At 37.6% G+C, this 21,119-nt stretch overlaps 1 protein-coding gene across 1 annotated transcript; it reads right to left on the reverse strand.

The window, feature by feature from the left end:
• Nucleotides 1–5,592: 5,592 nt before the first annotated feature.
• Nucleotides 5,593–12,739, reverse strand: LOC103474712 (extracellular calcium-sensing receptor-like). The gene is made up of 10 exons (XM_008425865.1): nt 12,369–12,739; nt 11,959–12,262; nt 10,979–11,065; nt 10,773–10,880; nt 10,483–10,649; nt 9,913–10,390; nt 9,588–9,818; nt 9,384–9,507; nt 7,133–7,605; nt 5,593–7,040 (listed from the first exon to the last, which is right to left on the reverse strand). The coding sequence occupies exons 1-10, from the start codon at nt 12,626–12,628 to the stop codon at nt 6,600–6,602; spliced, it is 2,673 nt and encodes an 890-aa protein (XP_008424087.1). The 5' UTR covers nt 12,629–12,739; the 3' UTR covers nt 5,593–6,599.
• Nucleotides 12,740–21,119: the final 8,380 nt, after the last annotated feature.

The following is a 21,119-nucleotide window of genomic DNA, read 5'->3' on the forward strand; positions in this document are numbered from 1 at the left end:
CTTCATATGTTATCAGTCTGTTAAAGATAGTGTTACCGATAGCAGTACAATTTGCAGAATGCCTGTTTTGTTTAGTTTTCTTCTTGGAAAAAGTTGTTAAAAACAAGTTTTTGTCTAAATTAAAGTGAATTCATGGTTCCTTTTTCCACATAATATAACTGGTATTGTTTATGATAAAAAAAATAAATAAAAAAATTATGCGATCGGTATCGGTGATTGGCCCTCATGGGTGATCGGTATCGGTATTGGCAGGAAAAAACCTGATCGGCACATCTCTAGTATATATATATATATATGCAGTGTATATATACTGTATTTTATAGAGACTATAGAGATGCAACAGAGATGCACCTCACTATTTGTTCTAAATGGAAATCGGCACTTCCTTCTTTGATTTCCAATTTTGGCTTCCAATGATTCACTTCCTGCTAAAGAGCCCCCTGGTGATTGAAGAAAAATCCACAGAAAAGGCGCACTGGATTATAAGATGCATGGTTCAATGTGTGGGGAAAAAAGTAACGGCTTAAAGTCCGAAAAATACGGTATCTACATACATTCACATGCAGGAAACTGAGAGGATAATTGAGATGGAATGGGTTTGATTCTCAGTTTAACAGCATCGGCTACAGGTGAAGTGTTTGTGTCTGTCCCACATTAACAGCTCTGTGATGTTTGTCTCTTTACTATCCAGAGCTGTGCTAATTATCTTAAATAAAATAAAAATAAGATAGCTGTGCAAAGAGCACAGTGTGGGGCTTTAAGTCATTTCCCCATGCTAAAAGTAAAATTAACAAAAGAAGAATATTTAGAAGGGTTCAATTAATTCACAAGAGGTTTTGAAAAATTCATCAGAAGCTGAGTAAAGGGCCTTTTAACTTTCATCTGTTAAATGAATATGCGATGCGTTTCTGTCAGTCGCATTATCTTCACTTTATTGAGCAATCTGCAGCCTTTTAAAGATTTTTGATTGGCAATATTGTAATATGGCTTCACATTTTAATCCTTCATTGAGTCCTAATGGCCAGTCTGAACCCCACATCGTTTCTGTCTCTTGCATGCTGCAGTGTTTTGACCATCCTGCACTCTAAGTAGTTTTGCTACCAATTAAAGTACATTGTTTAAATTTAATTCAGTTTCCTATTCTGCATCAGTGACAGCATTTTAAAAGAACACATTCGTTTTACTCTGATTATTAAAGTAAAAATAATTACTTTAATTAAGTAGTTACGCTTGAAGAAGAGTGATCAATCACAGTATTATAGGTCATGTTATTTGTTATGGTAATCTTACAAAACTAATTCATAAGAAAATAAGAGACCAGAGCTATCTCTTCTTTTGACTCAAGTTATATTTTTATGAAGCAAATTATTTCCTAGTTTTCAAAAAAAATTACATGTCATGCTTACTGCTGCTTCTGCTTAATTAAGTAATTTACTTAAAAGGACATTTTGAAAATAATTACAGTGCATAATTAAGCACTGCAACAATTACAAGACAATTACGTGAAGTCGAACTCTCAGGAAGAAGCTCAGTCCTAGAAAAGATTACATATTTACAGTTACACATTTCATAATTGACTGGCCAAAAAAAAAAAGCAAAAGAAAGGTAACATTTTAAGGGCTGATAAAAACAAGATTGATCTTTTTGGGTACAGATAGTGAGCAGATGATTACCAATCAGATTCCAAACCACAGCACAGCGTGAAGGATGGCCACCACAGCGTCGCGCTACGAGGACGTTCAATAATTTGAAAACACGTGACTACATGGGTTTTATGTTTTATTCCCCATTTCGGATCACCTTCCGGTTTAATATGTCCCTTTTTTAGTTTTACTTTTTAGTCGGTAAAGGCCCCACAGTTTGGAAGCGTCTCTCTTTGTGATCAAAATCGCCCTGTGGGATTTGTGCTTCAATCTTTGCTTTTTTGTTTTTCTCACTTCCACCTCTCCGCACTTTGGAGTTTAATCTTATTTTAGCAGCTGCAGAGCTATTTGCTGCGTCTGCCTCCGTCTCCCCCTGCAGAGGGAGAGAGCGCCAGCGAGAGAAGAAGATTATGGACAACTGGAGAACATTATGTGCATTAATGTTGGCGGTGAGAGTTTTGCTGCCTCTTATTGCCCGGGCCCTCGTCTGACTCCTCCTGGCATTCCAAGCATGGAAAATTTCAGACAAATTTAATGAAGCCGAGCTAATCACCGTCAGAATGCTGATCTTTCCTGTTTGCACGGCTGTTAGGCGAGCTTATGTTAGATCTAAAGGAAGTATCGCAATTGTGTCTGAGATCTTGTTCTTCCCTCGAGTTACGGGTTCCTGTTTGGTGTTTTTTGTATTTGGTGTTCTGTGAACGCTCAGAAAAGAAAAAATAATAATCAAAAATCCAAATAAAAAATGATAAGAAAGAGGGCATAAACTCTTAAAATTAAAGTTTGTCTGGATTTAACCCTTTCATGTGTAGTGGTCACTACAGTGGACAGCTATCTAGAAGCCATTTTCTTGTGCTTCTTGTGGATTTTTCTGTTATAAATGCACACAGACCATTGAAGTGGACACTAGCGCATGATAAAATGCACTATCAACTACTAGCCATCAGCTGCAAATGCAAGAAATTATTTTTGTCAAATCCCATATAGGACCAACAGACAAAAAAGCATGCCAACCGACCCGGACCCTCCTACTCTAGACGACTCTTGCAGGTAAAAAAATATTGTGACATCAGATAACCCCTAACCCCAAATAACTGAAAAATACTGATGTATTTTTCAGTTATTTGAAAGATACAAACAACTTTGTATTTGGAGAAAATTACAATTGATTACCTAAAAAAAAAAAAAAAAATTATAATTATTTTTTTTTACAAAATGTTTTTATGCCTTAAGAAAAAAAACAAATCCTGACACAGAGGATCATAATTCATGCATGAAAGGGTTAAAATCTTTGAATGTAAAGCATTAAACATGCCACAATGTCTGTAAAATGGAGATAAGCTATGTTTTAGGTTGTATTTTAGTAAATATATGTGATGTGAGTTCTTCCATGTCTCATTGTAAGAAACCATGCATCTTTCAGCTTCACGTTGTCCAAATGCTCATATTTACACACGTTTTGGAGCACTCTCCCTCCCACAAAAACCTACTCGGCATCTTAATGACACAAAATTACACAAGCGATCATGACTCATGCCACTTCAACTTAAAAAAGGATCTTCAAAACCTCTGATTATTTGATAGACTATGTAAAAAGGACAACATAGTGCTATCTGGTAATTGGTGTGACTACGGATGAGCTTATTAGTCATTAGTGCTTCAGTTTCTATGGGCCTCATTTCTTTTATCAGAAGATGTAAATAGTAAAAAGAAGCCACCTGGAAGAGACAGCATCAAAAGACATGAGGAGCTCTGTGGTAAAAAGAAATGTTTGTTCAGTACAAGTCGTGCTTCCGCACATCCAATATATCAGTTGTAACAACATGAGTATATTTTTTCCCCCCTTTTGTCGCTGAAACAGCCTTGACCCATCGATGATTGGACTCCTCCACAACCGTGACAGTGTGTTGTGGTAGATGATACAAGCAGGAGGGCATCGGTGTGACACAGATGACCTCATGACAGCTGAGAGGTTTTACACAATCTCATCATTCAAGCATGTTTGTAAAATCTATCCTCCATCCAGAAAACCTAGAAGAAAAGTAGGCCTCTTTTCCACTGAGACAGGCCTTTAGTATTCTGTGCATCTCTTTTCAGTCAGACTGAGTGGGTGATGAGCATCAAAGTAATGTCCAAATGAATGTCATGAGCCAAGGTTTTTCACAATAACACTGCATCATCAGAGTTTCTTATCTGGGGGATTTTATTGCTATGATGAATGATCTTTTTTTATGTGAGAGCGTTTACAAGTATGTGGTTGTTTAAAATATCTCATGTGAATATGTTGGGTTTTTTTTTAATTGAATAAATAGATTTTCTAATCTCGAAAAACCTTTTTGTTGGTTGTTAAAATTTGGTTTATTTTTTACAACATTTGGCGAATTTTTAGGAAGTCCTCATAGGAAAAGTTTATTTAAGTACATGCCATTGTGCAAGTTTTTGTTTTTCATTCTTTTTTGCCAAATTATCTAAAGCAGTTGCCGCCTCCGTCTCTGTGTTTGGGTGACGTACATAAACCACTGTGTATGAGACACGAGTTTTATTGGAACGCAATGAAACTTAAGTTTTACTTGAGTCCCGAGAGTCAAATTGGTCGGCATCCGCACGAGTTTTCTGCAGAGGCTGATTTTATTTTATAGCAGAACTTGGCACCTGCTCTCGCTGATAAAGTCTCAATACTGAGAACAATACGTGAACTTCAGAGTGCATGATCCCATACGCGACAGTCCAGTCACTCATTGCCCTTAACTTGACTATGTTGCTGCGTTAGAATGCAAAAGTTGCATTAAATGTTTTAATTTACATCATGTGTGATGGCTCTTAAAAGTCCAGAGCTGCAGGTCTTGTTCAGTATTACATTTTCAAACCACAATTTTTCCTTCCACTCAGCTTCCCATCGATATGAAGCTCTCTGGCAAGTGTCTTTTTTTTTTATAAATGCCTTTTTGGTGGAGAGTTTTAGTGACGACTGTAGAGTTAGCATCTTATGATTGTGTATAACATGGTCCTAATGTAACACTTTTGTTTAGAAAATATTTTATTGATGTGAATTTGAATTTCGTGTTCTCGTCGGTGGTGAGTCATGGTTATCAAGATGACCAAAAATAAACACTTGAAATGTGTCATTCTGTGTAAAAACTAATATTTATAATTTGTGGCTTACGCATTTGGAATGGTATGAATCACATAACTTGAGCGCTAGATTTTAATTTATTTAGCTAAAACTGCAAATTTGATAAACATATTAAACATAAGTTACATTATACACACTTGTATTAAATATGTATCTACACATCTATGTAATTTCTATGTAAGTTTAATGTTTATGACTGATACATTAACAATATCCAGCATTGTTTGGCTTCAGTTACACGTTTCATCTGACAGTGAGAACTCAACACAAAAAATAAACACAGAAAAAAATAAATATTGCTTCTCAGCTGAACACAGAAGCATTATGCCAAGTGTTGTCTCTGTGTTTTGTTTTGTATTTTTTTTGTCTGAATTGTTGGTGTTATTTGCAAACACTTCAAAATAAGGTGGGAGGAAAAAAAATCCTCAAACATTATAATTGTGAAGTAGATGTCAGCGGCAGGCTGTGAACGGTGGCAAATGAAAGAGGGTTCGCAATCTAGCAAATATCTTCCTTAATGCATTCTATTAAGCTAAAGTAATGGCTCTGACCTCATTAAAAGGTGTTAGCGGAGAAAGCGCATTAATATTATTAACACGTCTGCTCATATTTAAAGAGTCACAGTAGCTCTCCTTTTTGCTTCTTTACATTCAAACTGTAACAGAATGTTTCATAGCTTAGCATATGATAACTTCTATCTCTGTAGGGGTGAAAGTTCTTGACATTTTTACTTGGAACAGCAGAGGTTTGTGCTGTTCCTCTGCTCAACCCCAGATATCTTAACAGATAAGACTTGAGTACACAACAGCCAGTCATTCTCTTATTACATCCCCCATATCATCATCTTCACACTTCTCTCCTTAATAACGTCTAAAAAAGAAAATGTATTTTCTGCGTGTTCACCTCGCGATCCTTTAATCTCTTTGAGGAAATTACCAAGCATTTTCTCATTCAAACTCCATTAATTATTTAACCGTCATTTGGAGTACATGTGTTCCAGCTCTCTAGATTAAATCAAACAAACATTGCTACATTCATAAGCATTTATAATCATTGCAGATGGTGCACTATGAACAAAAATCCATTCGAAGCTCCTAAATTATTATTTTTTGACAAAAAAGAAGTGCACAGATTCCTCTAAATGAAGTTTCGATATGAGTCAATGTCAATTACAAAAAAAAATCTTGTATCTTTTCTCCTGTCTATTCCTGGGAAACCAGTAATGCTCTCTGTCTGTCATATTCAGCCACATTAACATGTCTGGGGAAACAACAACCCATCCATCAGTCAGGGATAATCACTGCTGGTGTTAACGCAGCTGGGAAAAGAAGCAAAATGTCACACAATTTGGTTTGTTAATAGCCAGGCGGGATGTTTTCATGCGAAAGCCTCTAGAGAATCAGGATTCAATTAACCAGCGAACTCTGGGATTTCTGCACAGCGTTTCCTCAGAAACCTTGGGCCTCATCATCCTCTGTTTTGTGAACTGAGCAATGACACGACTGCCAAATCCTGGCGCTATTCAGCTCTGAGACGTCTTTCATATTTACATTCACGGTGGTGGAGGTGGAGGTTCACCTCGTCTCCTTTGTGGGACATTGCTTTTGTTTCTGAAGTCTTGCAGCGCTGTTAGTGTGGGTGGCGGCAGAGGTAGGGAGTGTGTAGGAAGGAAGGTGTGAGACAGACAGAAGGAAATTCCTGGTTTAAATTTTCTAAGCCAGAGATTAAATTTATCTTAATAGCTCACTGCTACCATCTGGTGGTAAAATATATCCCACAAGCACTTTCTTTCTGGGTAGGAGATGAAACAAGATTTTTAAAATCTAAAAATTTCCAGAGGGAGCTTTGGACATCAGGTGTTTCCTTGTGTTCTTTTCTGGCCTGAGCAGGATCATGTAGCACTTTGGGGCAAAGATGCAACCCAGCAGTCCATAACTGGAGGCCAGGATTGCAAACACTTCTGTGACTGTTGCGTACTTCCCCGGAGAGCTGATGTAGGCGGGAATAAACGCTATCCAAACGGCACAGAAAATCAGCATACTGAAAGTGATGAGTCTGGCCTCGTTGAAGCTGTCGGGAAGTTTCCTGGCCAGGAAGGCTAAGAGAAGACAGAGGACTGCCAGGAGCCCGATGTAGCTCAGCACCAGAGCGAATGCAATGTATGAGCCTTCATCACATAAGAGAATTATAAAGTCTTCCTCACGCGGCATCAGTTGGTGTGGAGCAGGAGGCGCAACGAGCAGCCACACGGTACAAATAAGAACCTACAAAAAAACACAAACACACAGATGTCTTATTCAAACATTTTGAGAGGTCTTTCCAGATTATTAAAAAAAAAAAAACACCAAAGCCTTACCTGGGTTATGGTACAACTAGCGATGATTGCTTTTTGCTGTGAGGGGCCAAACCATTTAATGACATTGCTGCCTGGAAGTTTTGCATTGAAGGCCACCAGCACCACTAACGTCTTCCCTAGGACACAGGAGATACAGAGCACAAAGCTGATCCCAAATGCTGTGTGGCGCAGCATGCAGGACCACTTGGACGGCTGGCCAATAAAGGTCAGAGAACACAAGAAGCACAGCGTCAAGGAGAAGAGCAGCAGGAAGCTCAGTGCCGAGTTGTTGGCTCTGACGATGGGTGTGGTTCTATTGCAGAAAAATATCAGGACCACGATGCAGGTGCTGAATGAGCCGATGAAAGAAATGGCAACCAGGGTGATACCCATGGTGTCTCTAAAGGAGAGGAACTCCACCCGTTTGGGGATGCAGGTGGTTCTTTCAGCATTGGACCAGAACTCCGGCGGGCACTGCGCACACTCTATGGAGTCTAGAGGAAAGATAAAAATGACTTAGCTGTGGCACCCAAAGCTTTTTCATTATACCTTTATGCAGGTCTCATTAAATCAGAATATCATTAAAATGTCAATTGCTTTTAGAAACTTATTTCAAAAAGTATAGATTCAATAATATATTTTTTCAATGTTTTTTTCTGTTAATGTAAATCACTATTCCTTTGATTGGAACAACGATCAACATATTTGATGAGGACTTGCTTTATGACTTTGATAATGGCATTTGACAAAATGCGATGTTTATTGGCTGTTTCATAACTGACGACTGTACGATGTTTTAATGATCGATCAATCAATAGATCAAATTTATTAGAACTTTTCAGCAACAAGGCAGTTCAAAGTCAAAGACATCATGACAACAAAAACACATCATTTGAAGACCAATAACAGACAACGCATTTTGTCAAGTGTCAGTGTTGAAATCACTAAACTCACCATTCAAATATGTTGGTCAATGTTCCATTTGTTATGGTTCACAAGCAACCTTGAAATGCCTTGTTGCTGAAATGTGCTATACAAATATATTTGACTTCACTTGATTTAATGAAAACCAAATACTTCTCAGAAAACTCTGAGAACTTTCCCAGAAAATTTGTATTTTACATAAAAAATAAAAAAAAACGCATATGAAAAACTGTAAAAAAATTACTCTTGAAATGCTATGCCATCCCTGGCATATCCTGGGGAAGACAGCAGTCGTGACAGTTGCCCTACACAATAACACTTTCAACAAGAAGGGTAAAATATTAAAGGTCATATCTAAGGAACCTGGTTGTTTAAAGAATGTTGCATGCAAAGGACAGCTGAGTAAAAGAAGAAAAGCGTAGAAGAAAAAAAAATACTTATAAGGCAATGTAGAGTTTGAGAGAGATTTACAGATGTATGCAGTGGAGCAGTGACCAGACTGAGTCCTGACAATGCACACTTTGTCGAGCTCACAGTTTGTTGGGAGGACGCCATGCAAAAGGCCTTCAAGAGGAAAAGTACCCTGACCTTGCAGTCAATGTCAGACAGTCAGGATAGAGTTCAAAAATTTAGCTAGCAGAAGGAGGTTTCTGGGGGGTTTATTGCTACATATATTTTGAGACTGGTCTCGACATCAGTAGTCAAACCTCAGGCCAGATCATCAAAGAAATTTCGAGTGTGGCAGAGTGGAGAAGTTAGTGGTTTTGGCTCAAAAGAACCAACCTGTTCTCCCACACAGGAAGGCTGAAAAAAATCCTTAGAAAAATCTGATGCTCGACTTACTGGAAACGTCTCGCACATAATGTGCAAATGTTCTCATTGGTATGAAAGGATATTAAAATCCGACTCAAGGACAGGAACACTGTGTCTCGCATAGTGTTTGACACTTTGCGTGGTCCTTGATGCTTTGGCGGGAATCTGAAAATAAATGTAGCTCTCTGAGAAACAGAACTCAGGGTTTTCGTTCGCTCTAAGTCTTCACTGTCAAAATCATGCAGTCTTAAGAGACGGGGTCATTTGGACCTCACAAGCTTTTAGCTCTGTGTGTGGTCCAGAGGTGTGCACTTTAATTAACTTTTTTTTTTTTTTTGTGGTTTTGGAAAACAACAACCACCCCACCACCCCCTTTCCTCTCTATGTGACCATTTACTAACCCTCCCCCTAAGACTGGGGTGAGGATAATAATATGATTTACTTTTCAGATGAACTAATAAATTAATTTTAGATGCACCTGTACAATAGATAAAATGATTCACCACAATGGGCCTGCTGAATAATTTTGCCTCACCAGAGAGATTGCTGATCTTCCCAGCTGTACAAGCCACACAGTCATAGCAGCAAACAGGAAAGTTGGGTCTCATTGCCTTCCGTGTGCCTGGAGGACAAATAGTGCTGCATACTGATGAGGGAACCTGCAGGAAAAAAGGCAAACCCAAGATTAACTTAGGTTATGCTAAAACCGTTTACAAATCCCACATATTTTTATTTTTACCCTGGTTCGGTTGCCATTCCACAAAATGACGCCTTCATGGATGTAAAGTTTTTGTTTAACATCTCCGGTCATGCCATCAAATTTGCCAATGTTGATGAACTCAAGTTCCCCATTCGGATTCATCTGCCAGTTAACGAGATCATACATGGCTGCGGGGTCGCCATTCTCATCAAATTCAATTTCACTTGCAAATGAATTCAAGTACCGCACTTGCTTTAGGTAATGAAGTAGCTAAACAAAGAAGGTGCGTGCGTGTGTGTGTGAGTAGAAGAAGCGAATGGAGACGTCTTAAACTGCAGTGAGTAACTTAAACATGCAGTCGTACCTGCCAAGGCCGAATAACATCTGGATCTGAGCAGGACCTCTGGAAAAAAGGTCCTTCTCCTTTCACACAGTTTTTCATTGCTTTAAGAGCATAGGCGACAGCATACACCGCTTTATAGACGTTGTAGGAAATCCTCAGCTGTGACACATCTGAATAAATATTCGTCACATTCCCAAGGTCTTCCTTTCCAGAGCATGGAGGCTTACTTTCACCTTCCTTTTCCCGACTTTCAGTTTGAGCACCCTGGCTGCACTGAAACACCTCTTCCCAGAAGGACACAAGGAAGGGATCCGTCTGGGCGTCCGATCTTGATGGATTCAAGCGAAGCAGAAAGTCTCGCAATCCCGGAATGTTTGCCTGCTGAATGGCAAAGCCAACTGTGCCCTGGAGGATGTGGTGGTACTTTTTGGGGGTGGAAAGTACAGCTGCTGTGCTCCAAGCTTCACTGGCTAACCACTGTATCCCAGTGAGCTCGCTTCTGTATGTAACAGGGATGGAGGTAAAAGCACTGAAAGTGTGTTGTCTGTGTATGATTGGTTTCCAGCAGAGTCTAAAACTAAAGCATCGCACCTTTGTACTTCGTCAAACAACGTGGCCACATCTTGTTCCACAGCAAATACGAGAATCACCTTTGCCCCAGACAGCCGGATGACGGAAATGATGGATGAAATTTCCGCCTGCTGTCTGTTCTTAGGGATAATCCTATGAAAGGCAACACAAACACCCAACTTTGTGACCTGGGAGAAGAAGAAGAAAAAGAAGAAGAAGAAGAAAAAACTGAAGATCCATAGTGAGCTATATTTTAACATTAGCTCGCAAAAGAAAATATTCATACTTGTATTCATAACTGTTTGACCCACCTCATTAGCGAAAATGTTTGCCCCGCCACGACCATAGGCATCATCACCTGCAATCACACCAACCCACGTCCAGCCGAAATGCTTAACAAGCTGAACCAGAGCGTCTACCTGGGAATAGAGGAATGCTGAAGTGAGACCATATCACTTAATTATGTAACAGACATTTTTCTGTTTCTGCTCAATGTTTCTTTGTTAAACTCTCTAACCTGGAAGAAGTCACTCGGCATGGTCCTTAGGAAGGCAGGAAACTGCTTTTTGTCACTCAGACAGGCGCAGCTGGAGAAATAGCTGATCTGTAAAATGATCACAACCTTGAATAAATGGGGAGTTACAATTAGAAATGGAGAGGTAGCAGTGGTAGTGCATATTATAGCTAAAATTGTGGGATAGAAGTAAACTGATTTAACCTTTTTGTCACTTTTAACAAATAAATAAAAAGTGTATCATGTATTTGTACTGAACCCACTTTAACGTAATCCTTCCCATATGAAATCTACAGCAATAAACAACCTTGTTTAGTTAATCATTCAGTAAATCTCAGTGTACATATGACCATTCTGTGAAAGCCTCAGAAGTTGCTTTGTGAAAATGAGAGCAAACATATTCACGAAGGCCAACTAACACAGAGGTGGTGGTGGAGCATTTTAAAGCAGGGTTTGATTATGAAACAATATCAAGTTTTGCTAATCTAAAGAAAAACTTGTCCATCCATCATCTGAAAATGACAACAGCACAATTCTTGGCTGTACAAAACCAGCTGTAGATTTTTTTTTCACATTTGGCCATGTGATAAACTTGTATCTTTTTTTTTCTTCTTTTTTTTATGGGATACACCGAAACAAATATAACTGCTTGAACCAAAAACCCCTTGTTTGCTAGAAAACTGAAACTGCTATTGACCCCGAGTCACACAATGAAACAAGATGGAATCGTCACGCTGTGGGAACATTTCTCTCGAAAAGGGACAAGAAAATTGCCGGTTGCTGCGTTTGCGTGTTGCAGTTTTCAGATTCTTATTTGTAAGACATTTCAAAACGTGTGGATTCTATCTTTTTCTGTTGGTCCTGCACATAAAATACAAAAAAGTATACAAGAAAGCTTGTGGTTGAAATAAAATAAAATATATATTTCTAAAAACCCACTGAATATAAATTGTTTTCAAAGTCACAGTACAATATGCATTTACTTGCGGCACGGTGAAGACGCCAAGGAAGCGAGCCACTACGAGAGACTGAGTGGAGCCTCCGTCTCCTATCACCAGCGGCACGCTTTCATTGCAAGTGCTGCTCCTCTGAGATTTTTCTCCGACCGCTGAGCTCTTCTCCCCCCCCATTAGCTCCATGGCAGCCTTCAACGCCTGATGCGGCGTGCTGCATGAATCATAGATCTTGTATCCGACTGTGACGTTTGGAAGAAGCTTCCCCTCGTTGTTGATCTCTTCAATTGCAAAGATCATAGTTTGCATCCAGCGGAAAGTTCGGAAATTGAATCTGGTTCGAGAAAGAGTTGATATAAAGCTGCATGAAGAAACTTTCTGATAGGGATGATTACTGGTTTTCTTTTTCTACACACATAGCAACCAATTACAAGTCTTACCTGGTGCATTTACTTTTAGGAGGCTGGGAGGTGAAAGTCAAACTTTGCTCCTCCACCATGTCGTGAAGGGAAAAGAGGGCCCCCAAAATGATGTCCCCCTTTTTCTCCAGCACAGGCATAGTGTTGGGTATCATTCGACATTGCAGGCTCAGGTCTTGGCTGGAGTTGCAAGGAAATAACAGATTCAAAACAAAACTCAAAAACACAAACTGGGTTCTCGTAGGAATGACCACAACTGATCCCATCCAAAATAGCTTCATCCTACTGTATCAAAACCTTCAAATGATTGCACAATGGGTTGTACAAAAACATATGCAAAACGATGAAAGGAAAAGCACAAAAGCCCACTCGACGAGTTTAGAGGAGCGTTACAGCCTGATTAAAAAAAAAAAACCTCCAGAGTTCTGTGTCTTTGCAGCCCTCATAAAGCAGCAGATTAACTATGCAGCCTCTAGTGTCATGTAAGAGATTCTGCCCTTTGGCATATATATAACATTTCCTTCATCAGCATCAAACTCTCAGAAAGATTTAATTTCCCTTTTGGCTTGTGTTCCATGGAAAATAATCCCCGGTTTCACAGCAGGCAACGATAAAAACAAAGAGGTGGAACGGGCACCGAAACATCAGGGAGAAGGATATGAGCTCTGTCATAACGCAGAGTTATGCTTGAGTAAGGTTAATTCAACCTGCACTGATGCGTTGAGGCACACAGTAGACAAGTGTCACTGGGACTGTTAAACTACATTAGATCCACTTTTTGTCTTTCAAGTGCACAAACAGAGAGACAGTTTCCATCATGTTAGAAGATTTTAATCCTTCCTGGAAGCATCACTTTCCAAAATTTTAATTGACTTCAACATGTATGTACAACAATAGCATAGCGTATAAAATAGGTTGAATTAAAAAAACTGATGCACTCGATGTAAAAGTTGTCATACTTCTGTTCCAGTTTTTCTCAGTTTCTTCAGTGCATTTCTCTCTTGACTGCACAACAGCTAATGTTTTTGTTTTCCCCAAAAGAATTAGCACAAAGAGCAAATCACTTGTTTAAAATGGATAGATCTTTCACAGACACGCAAGTATTCATGTCAATGTCAGTCCTGACATCATTGTTTATAAACAACATACTTAAGTTATAATGTTATAAAACGGGAGAGGATAGGATGGAAGCAACTGATGCATGTTCAAAAGAATTTTAAGTTTTTTTTGGAAGAAATGAAAAACGTCCAACAGTGATGAGCTTATGACTTAATATTGTGGAGGTTGAACAGTTGTGATTTTTTTTTTTTTCATTTTGATCAGAGAAATGCACCAAAAAATATCATTATTAATAATAATGATACACTTAGTACAATACAACTGAAAATAAAAAGTTTTTTGGGGGGAAATGTAAAAAAATATGAGCTTTAATAACCTAATTGCATAAATTGTTAAACTACTACCACTGAACCACATTTTGGTTTCCACCATCCGGCATTTCTACAACATACGATCATGTAATCTGAACTTTTGCACAGCTATACCAACAAATTGTCAAGATGTGATGTCGGTAGACTCCATTGCTGTAATTAAATCAAAAGGTGCGACAACATTTTTGCTCTCAGTTTTGCCTGACTGCTTTCACAGCTGCATCGAAGCAATCAGGAAAAGCTACAGCTTTCTACATAGGCAGTGTCAAATTATGCTTCTTGCAAAGAATTGGATGCAGTATCAGAAATGCTTTGACACAAATTTTCTTGATTGCGTGACATTTTTTTCAAGCTGACTAAAAACAGAAAAACTGTTAATGTTACAAAAGATTCTGTAAATGTGAACCAAAATAAAATCAAAGAGTATAGGATTTAAAAAAAAAATCTGTTATAGTAAAAAAAAATCCACACTATTGGTACTCACTTTGGATCCATACTGATAAAGAACAACACAGACGTGACACATTTTAAGGCCTGCAAATAGATAAGTGAATATTTGTGTGACAGAGTGTCAAACTAGTGCTTCAGTGGCTTCATAATGATCTGGACAGCTTCTAATAGTTAGGAGCAGGCGATGGGATCTGGACTGTTTGAATGAAATCTGTGTGAACTGTTTTGCAAAAAGGTGAGGAAAAAATGCCAAACCAATGAGAAATTCTTATCACATTTCCAAGAGGTGTCTTATACTCTGCTGAAATAGTAATGATGACAGCTGAGTGGAATCCCAGATACCTTAAGTAGGTCAAAGCAGTCGAGAAAAACTGTAAGATTCAAGATTACTTTTTATTTTAGACCCCTGCAGTAAAATTATTTTGTCCAAACAGCACAAAAACAAATATTGGAAAGGACTTCCTATGTTCTGGTGGATTTAAAATTGACTTTCATCGCTTACACAATTTAATGTACTTTCATTTCATTCACAATACAGCTCATGCTTTAATCATATCAAATTGTGGCGTAACACGCAAGCGATTGGGGTGTTTCACAAATCATTATTACCAACATAAACACTTCAGGCTACACAACAGAGCACCTCAGAGCATGAAGCAAACAAAATATTACATGCAGCCTGTTGTGTTGCCTCTGGCGTGTGGGTGTGCCTGCAATCTTAATACGTCCCTGTGTGGCACAAGATGAAGACACGCCGTAAGACAGACTGCTGAGCGCTAGCAGACATCGGGTCCTTTACTTCCAGGCAAGATTCAAGGCTCAGATGAACATGTGCTCTCAGGGGAGAAAGTTAAACTCACATTCATCCCATGTTTTAATGTAAATGCAGCTCATGAATGTTGGGTGATTCAGTTCAGTTAGTAAAACCTGATTGTGTAAATGTATCATTGTTCAGGCCTTCATTATGCACGGACTAAAAGCACAATACTGCCATCATGTGTATGAAATTATTACACTTAAACAACATAATAATTATGTTTACACAACATAATTATCACACTTACACAATGTAATATGTTTTACAAGACAATTATGTTTTTTACAGCATATGTTTGCACAGTAAATTTTATGTCATAACGTGATGTTGTTTAGAAACGTATTTACTTCTGTGACAGCAATAGACTTCAGTAGAGAGGATGAATATCAATACAGACAGAGAGAAGAAGGCACAGAGCTCTCAGAGAGCAGAGGGGAATGAATAATGAAACAGAAACAACAGAACAAACAACATAAAAATGAGGCAAGGAGCACAGAAACACAAAAGTGTTTCTTTTGTGTTATTGAGTAAACTTTGTATGATGCAGGTTTCATCAAGATCATATTGTGCTCCAACATGAACTGATTTTGTTTAAGCATCATGTAAGAAATATCACTATATGCCAATTGTATTTCGATTCTTTTTATTAGCACCTGTCCTATAACATGTATAGTCTTGCTAGATTAGTAGTTCTGTGTTTTGTTTGCTCTGTGAATTATAAGAACTGTGTGTATTTGACCCAATCCAATGCAAACTAATTTGTATTGATTTAAATTAATTTATTAAAAACATTTTTTAAATATTTTTTCAGATATGTTGAAATTGTTATATCGGGATTTTGTTCACAAATCAGGGAAAATGGAGCAAGAGAACAATAGACAGACTGGTTCTGTACCGAGATAAAAAGAGAAATGAGCCAAAAGTTGAATCTCTCGATTTATCCACGTTCTTAACCCCATTTGTCTGCCATGTTGAGTGTTTGTGGACGGACCCAAAAGCAGCAGGCTTCAGAGATAACACTGTGTAATAAAAAAATGAATCCAGGAGGAAGGGGCAGGAAGAGGAACAAATAACAGGAGTAAACGAGAGGAACCGGTCAGGAGTGACTGAGAATGAGGTGCTTAAGTACTGGGAGGTTGAATGCTGAACAAAGACCTGGGCTAATGGGCTGCAGGCAGGGGTGAAAGTAAGGGGGTATGGCAGTTCCCATTTCATATTGTTTCTGAACTGTTCGTGCTTTGCTAGAGCAGAGGTGCGATATGTCGATCGCGGAAGGTTTTGAGTCGATCTCGGCATTAGGTGAGAAACTGAACGCCGCCAGGAGGCTGAGACCAGCACGTCCTCCTCTGGCTCGCTTAAAACGTTAGCAACTTTATTAAAGAACAACAACAACAAAATCAATATAACGTGCTCAAATTAATGACCCAACAACAATAATAATCTAGGTAATTATTGTTTCAACAAGGTGTTGCGCAATTCTGTGCGATTCGTTCCATTATCAAAATAATGAGCAGAACAGGAGTTTAAAATTAACTAATCAACCACTGCTGTGTTCAGGGAGCGTTTATTAATGATTGCAAAATAAATATCAAGCCTGACAACCTAATATTGTAACAGACTGAATGTTATGTTTTTAACGTAATCTCTGGTCAGCTTGTGGACCGCAGGAGGTTGCCATGGCAATGGGTGTGCTTAAATGACACAGATATGGAGAGTAAAAAGTGCGAGTGGTTTTGAGTTGATCGCCTGTTCAAGTTGTTTTACCTTTGCTGTGGCTCATCACAGCCGCTGTAGTTTCTGAACAAATAAACGACAAACTTGGAGTAATTACCTCGTTCTTTGTGACTATACGTCATTTACAACAAACATCAAACACGGTAAATATGTTTCATTAAGTATTTCACAAACAAATGTCTTCTACCACGATAATTATGTGAAATTTAATTGTCTAATATAAAAAGATAGTTTGGTGCTGTCGGGCTCAAAGTCTGAGAGGCTTTTCCTTTATCAAACAATTTTTGGTTTTTTTTGCCTCTTATTTAGTGGAAATATTAATGTTGATGAGATTTTCTCCAAAATAATAACCTTTTTCAACCTTTATAACTCCACTGCTGAAAATGAGGCTCTAATAAATGACATTGAAATAAAATCCAGTCCAACATCTTTGAGGTGATTCCTCTGGAACCTGTTGGGGGAAAATATCCCAATTTCAGAAGATGAGCTTTTAACTTAACAGAGCTCTGTGGTTCCTCATATCAGTATGAGAGTCAGGGTGAGGAGGTGCCATATTAGGAAGAGAAGTGGAAGCTGCAGGATCTTCAGAACAAACAGGTCATGATGCTATAGGCCTACTGATTATCCATCTGTTTGGACACAGGATCAACATAACCAGTTTAAAAGCTAAAATGAATAGGAGTCACGATAATGGCAGACATGGAAAACTGGGATGTACTCCATGTCATGATGTTCAGAATTTAGGTCTCATGGCATCTCAAGGTGTCAACATTGCAGCCAGTGGGCTGAGAGAAATACAGCTTTATTTTGTAGCAATTCAAGAGCTACCAGCTTTTATTGCTGCGCAAAAAAGTAATCAGCACAGAAACTCCAAAGCACATAGAAGTAATATGTATGTATGTATATTTCTTTGTCATAGTACCCCCAATAATTTAAAACTACTTTCACCCCTGGCTGCAGGTGTGAGGGGAGAGAGCAGGAGACAGACTGAGGAGAGAGAGAAAGTGGCACAGAGGGCGAGAGAGTACACAGGAGACCAGAAATATATCTAACAACAAAGAATAACTAGACCTAAGAAACATAGTAAACTAGAGCAACAAAGAAATAAACATCATAAACCAGAATCACTAAATGACTGATCTAAAGTAAAACGGAACCAAGACTTATCTAAACTTTTTATTAGTTTTATTAGTTTCTAATAAAAAAAATAAACTAAGAAATATAGAATAAACAAGTCTCAAAACACAGGATCCTAACCGTATGCTCCTGGGGGTTTCAAGGCCAAGACATAAACAGGGCTGCCCTAGGTGGATTGTAACTTATACTGTTTATAAAGTTGTGTGGGAGATCAAACTTTTTTCAATTCTTCATAAAATTCTATTTTTGATTAACACTTTACACATAAGCAATTAATCTAGAATGTAATGTTGATGAATTATGAAAAAGTTCAATGTACAAAAAGAAAATAATACTAAATTGCAAAATGTAAAGCGATTATTTAAAACAATTTTGAACATGAGTATTAGATGGGCCTTGCAATTTGGTACATGCCAAGAAGCTGATTTAGTTACTGAAAGTCATGACTTTTAAAAACATCTTTCTCAGAGAGCATTTTAGATATGGACCAGAAATAACATGTCACCTAGGTTCACATCACACTGTGTTCTTAGTTAATTTATTCATTCTTCTTTTTATTCCCCAGCCAGATAATTATATTTCTTATTTTTCTGTCTCATTTAAATAAAATGTTAATGGAAGCCTTGAAAAATTAAATGAAAGACCCTTCAGGACTGCATGCTGCATCTCTTATTTGCCTAAGAGCATTTATCTTACTAATTTGCATCATTAAGACTAAAATGCATACATTAAATTATATCTTGTTATTTGAGCTGGAACTGTGATGCCACAAACATAGATAAAACTACTTTATTCACAAAGTTTTTTTTTCCTTAATTCAGCACATACAAGTGCCATTATCCAGATCACTTAATTACACTTTTTTGCCATCTTCAGGCTTTTTCCACTTAATTTTAACTGCCAGAGGTTTGAGATAAAATAACTACTATAAGTATTAGTTTTACAAATGTAATATTGGGTGACAAAAAACATAAATCGAAATATGTTACATCTGCTTAAGTTTTGCTAATATTTATGTGTATAACGTTTTTCATTTAACTCTTAAAAATGCCAGACTTTGTATGAAGCTTTGTCTTTCTGATGTGATCATTGTAAAAATAATCAACTCAGGTTTTCTGATCAGTTCTTAAGTGGCGTTTTTACAGAATACTTTTTTTATTCTTACTTGAGAAATTTCTTAAATTACTTTTTTTTAAAAACTTTTTTTCTTGATATATTGCCACATGTAAACATCCCTATGCACATACTAGCATATATCTTGATCTTCGTGGAGTTACCACTAATGTTGTGGACGGGTTGCAACTTTCTATGGTCTGAATGACAGAACACTTAGACACCATGTTTAAGACTCAACCTGATCTTACTGAATTTATTCCAGTGTACTAAACAGGGCAGGAAAAAAAGAAACATGTGTTCTTTATACATATAAAAGTACACATTGTTTGATATGAATATAAAAGATTTAATTCAATGTCCAACTAAGTGATCTGATCTTATAGTGAAATTCAGTAACCGAAGTCCAAAGTTTTGTAGTAATTAAGTTATGACAATTTTAGTGAAGGCCTTGTGGAGTCTCATAAAGAAGGAAAACAAAACGGATTTGATGACCATCACAAAAAAAAAATGTATTAGATAAATTTAAAGTTCTCTTGGTATTATATTTCAATTAAATAAACAAACTTAAAGATGAAATAAAACATTAACGTAATCTTTAATCGTCTCTAATTCTAAGCAGACTTGTTTTTTTTTAGAATAAAACTACAAACTTTAGGCTTCATTGTGGACTTAGAAAATATAAAGCATATGTGTTTTTATGACATGACAACTTATTTTCACAGGGAAAAGACAAGTTTTAACATCTGGAGGAACCATGTGTGGCTTGTTTGTGTGACCTTAAGCATTAGGAAAATGGCAAATGAACCACACCTGTTGTTCAGATCAGATACATTTTTTGAACAACAACTGCAGAAGCGTAACACACACTTGGGAAACCATGAAACTTGTTTTTGTGTTTGTGTTCATCAAGAGGTGACATCCTTGCATCATCTTCAAACTGCCAATTTACCTTTTGTCCAATGATATTGAAGGTGGAGGCTGAGGAGGAGGTGTGGGGTGTGTGCGCGTGCGTGTGTGTGGGTGCGTGTGCGTGTGTGTGCGTGCGTGCATGCGTGTGTGTGGGCAAGGGAGGGGGTGAAAGGGGCATGCAGTGACAAGCAAGAAAGACTACATCAATGCCAGAGGCTACAAAACAGGAGGTCACAGGTGTTATGGTGGAAATTAATTAATTTAGTTTGTACTGACTGTTCCAAAACACAACACAAACTTAATTGGAGAGACTAAATTGCATCATTTGTTTTTCCCTTTCCCTTTCATATGGCAATCGATTTGAAGTTGAGAAGTAGTAAACTAACGTGAAACAAAAGCTGTAGTTAATATATTGAAATATTATGTTTTGTGTCTTGAAAATGAACATTGAAACTGGAATAAAAAATGGCTGTCACATCACTTCACAGATGTCACAGACATCTGCTTTATCATTAAACCATTAGTCAATAATATTTAATAATTGCTACTAAATTGTGGAGAGGTCAGAAATTGTATTTAAATCCTTTACTTATTGTTTTAGCATTATAGGACACACAGCCTTCTTTCAAAGTGTCATCCCTTAGACTGAGTGTGTCAGCCTTATACCCTCGTAATTCAAATAAATTCACTTGATTCCTTCACTTTTAAAACGTTTTTATACATCTGAAATATATTCATTGAAATAGAGGCCAGTTCCTCCATCTTTATCTGTGTTGGCATACCTAAAGAATACAATGTTGTATCCAAGCATGTGCATAGAAAGTTGAGTGGAAGGAAAAAGTGTGGTACATAAATGTCCAACAGTAGTTAGGATAGCTGCAGCCATCCTTAAGAGGATTGTCAAGCAAACTCCATCGATTTAAAACAAACTCCTACAAAAGTTTATTGTAGTTTCTAATTAAATTGGATGCCAATGTCTTTTCAAATTTTAAGGATTTTAAAATTTTATGAATTATGATCAGGGACAAGAAAATTCTGATTCCTTGTTAGTTTAAGGAAGTTAAACACATTTAACTTCCATAAAGTTAAATTTTGAACTATTGAAATAAATAGTTCAAAATTTATTTCGAACTATTTTATCAATTCCCTAATAGTGACCCCGCAGCATTTTACTATATA

The sequence above is a fragment of the Poecilia reticulata genome, linkage group LG13 (genome assembly GCF_000633615.1).
Source record: "Poecilia reticulata strain Guanapo linkage group LG13, Guppy_female_1.0+MT, whole genome shotgun sequence".
In the NCBI taxonomy this organism is placed as follows: domain Eukaryota; kingdom Metazoa; phylum Chordata; class Actinopteri; order Cyprinodontiformes; family Poeciliidae; genus Poecilia; species Poecilia reticulata.

Coding starts and splice junctions, on each gene's coding strand:
- LOC103474712 (XM_008425865.1), bottom strand. CDS start 12,628: ATGAAGCTATTTTGGATGGGATCAGTTGTGGTCATTCCTACGAGAACC. Junction 12,263..12,368: donor CCTAAAAGTAAATGCACCAG/GTAAGACTTGTA, acceptor TTCTCGAACCAG/ATTCAATTTCCGAACTTTCC. Junction 10,650..10,772: donor CAAACATTTTCGCTAATGAG/GTGGGTCAAACA, acceptor TTCTTCTCCCAG/GTCACAAAGTTGGGTGTTTG.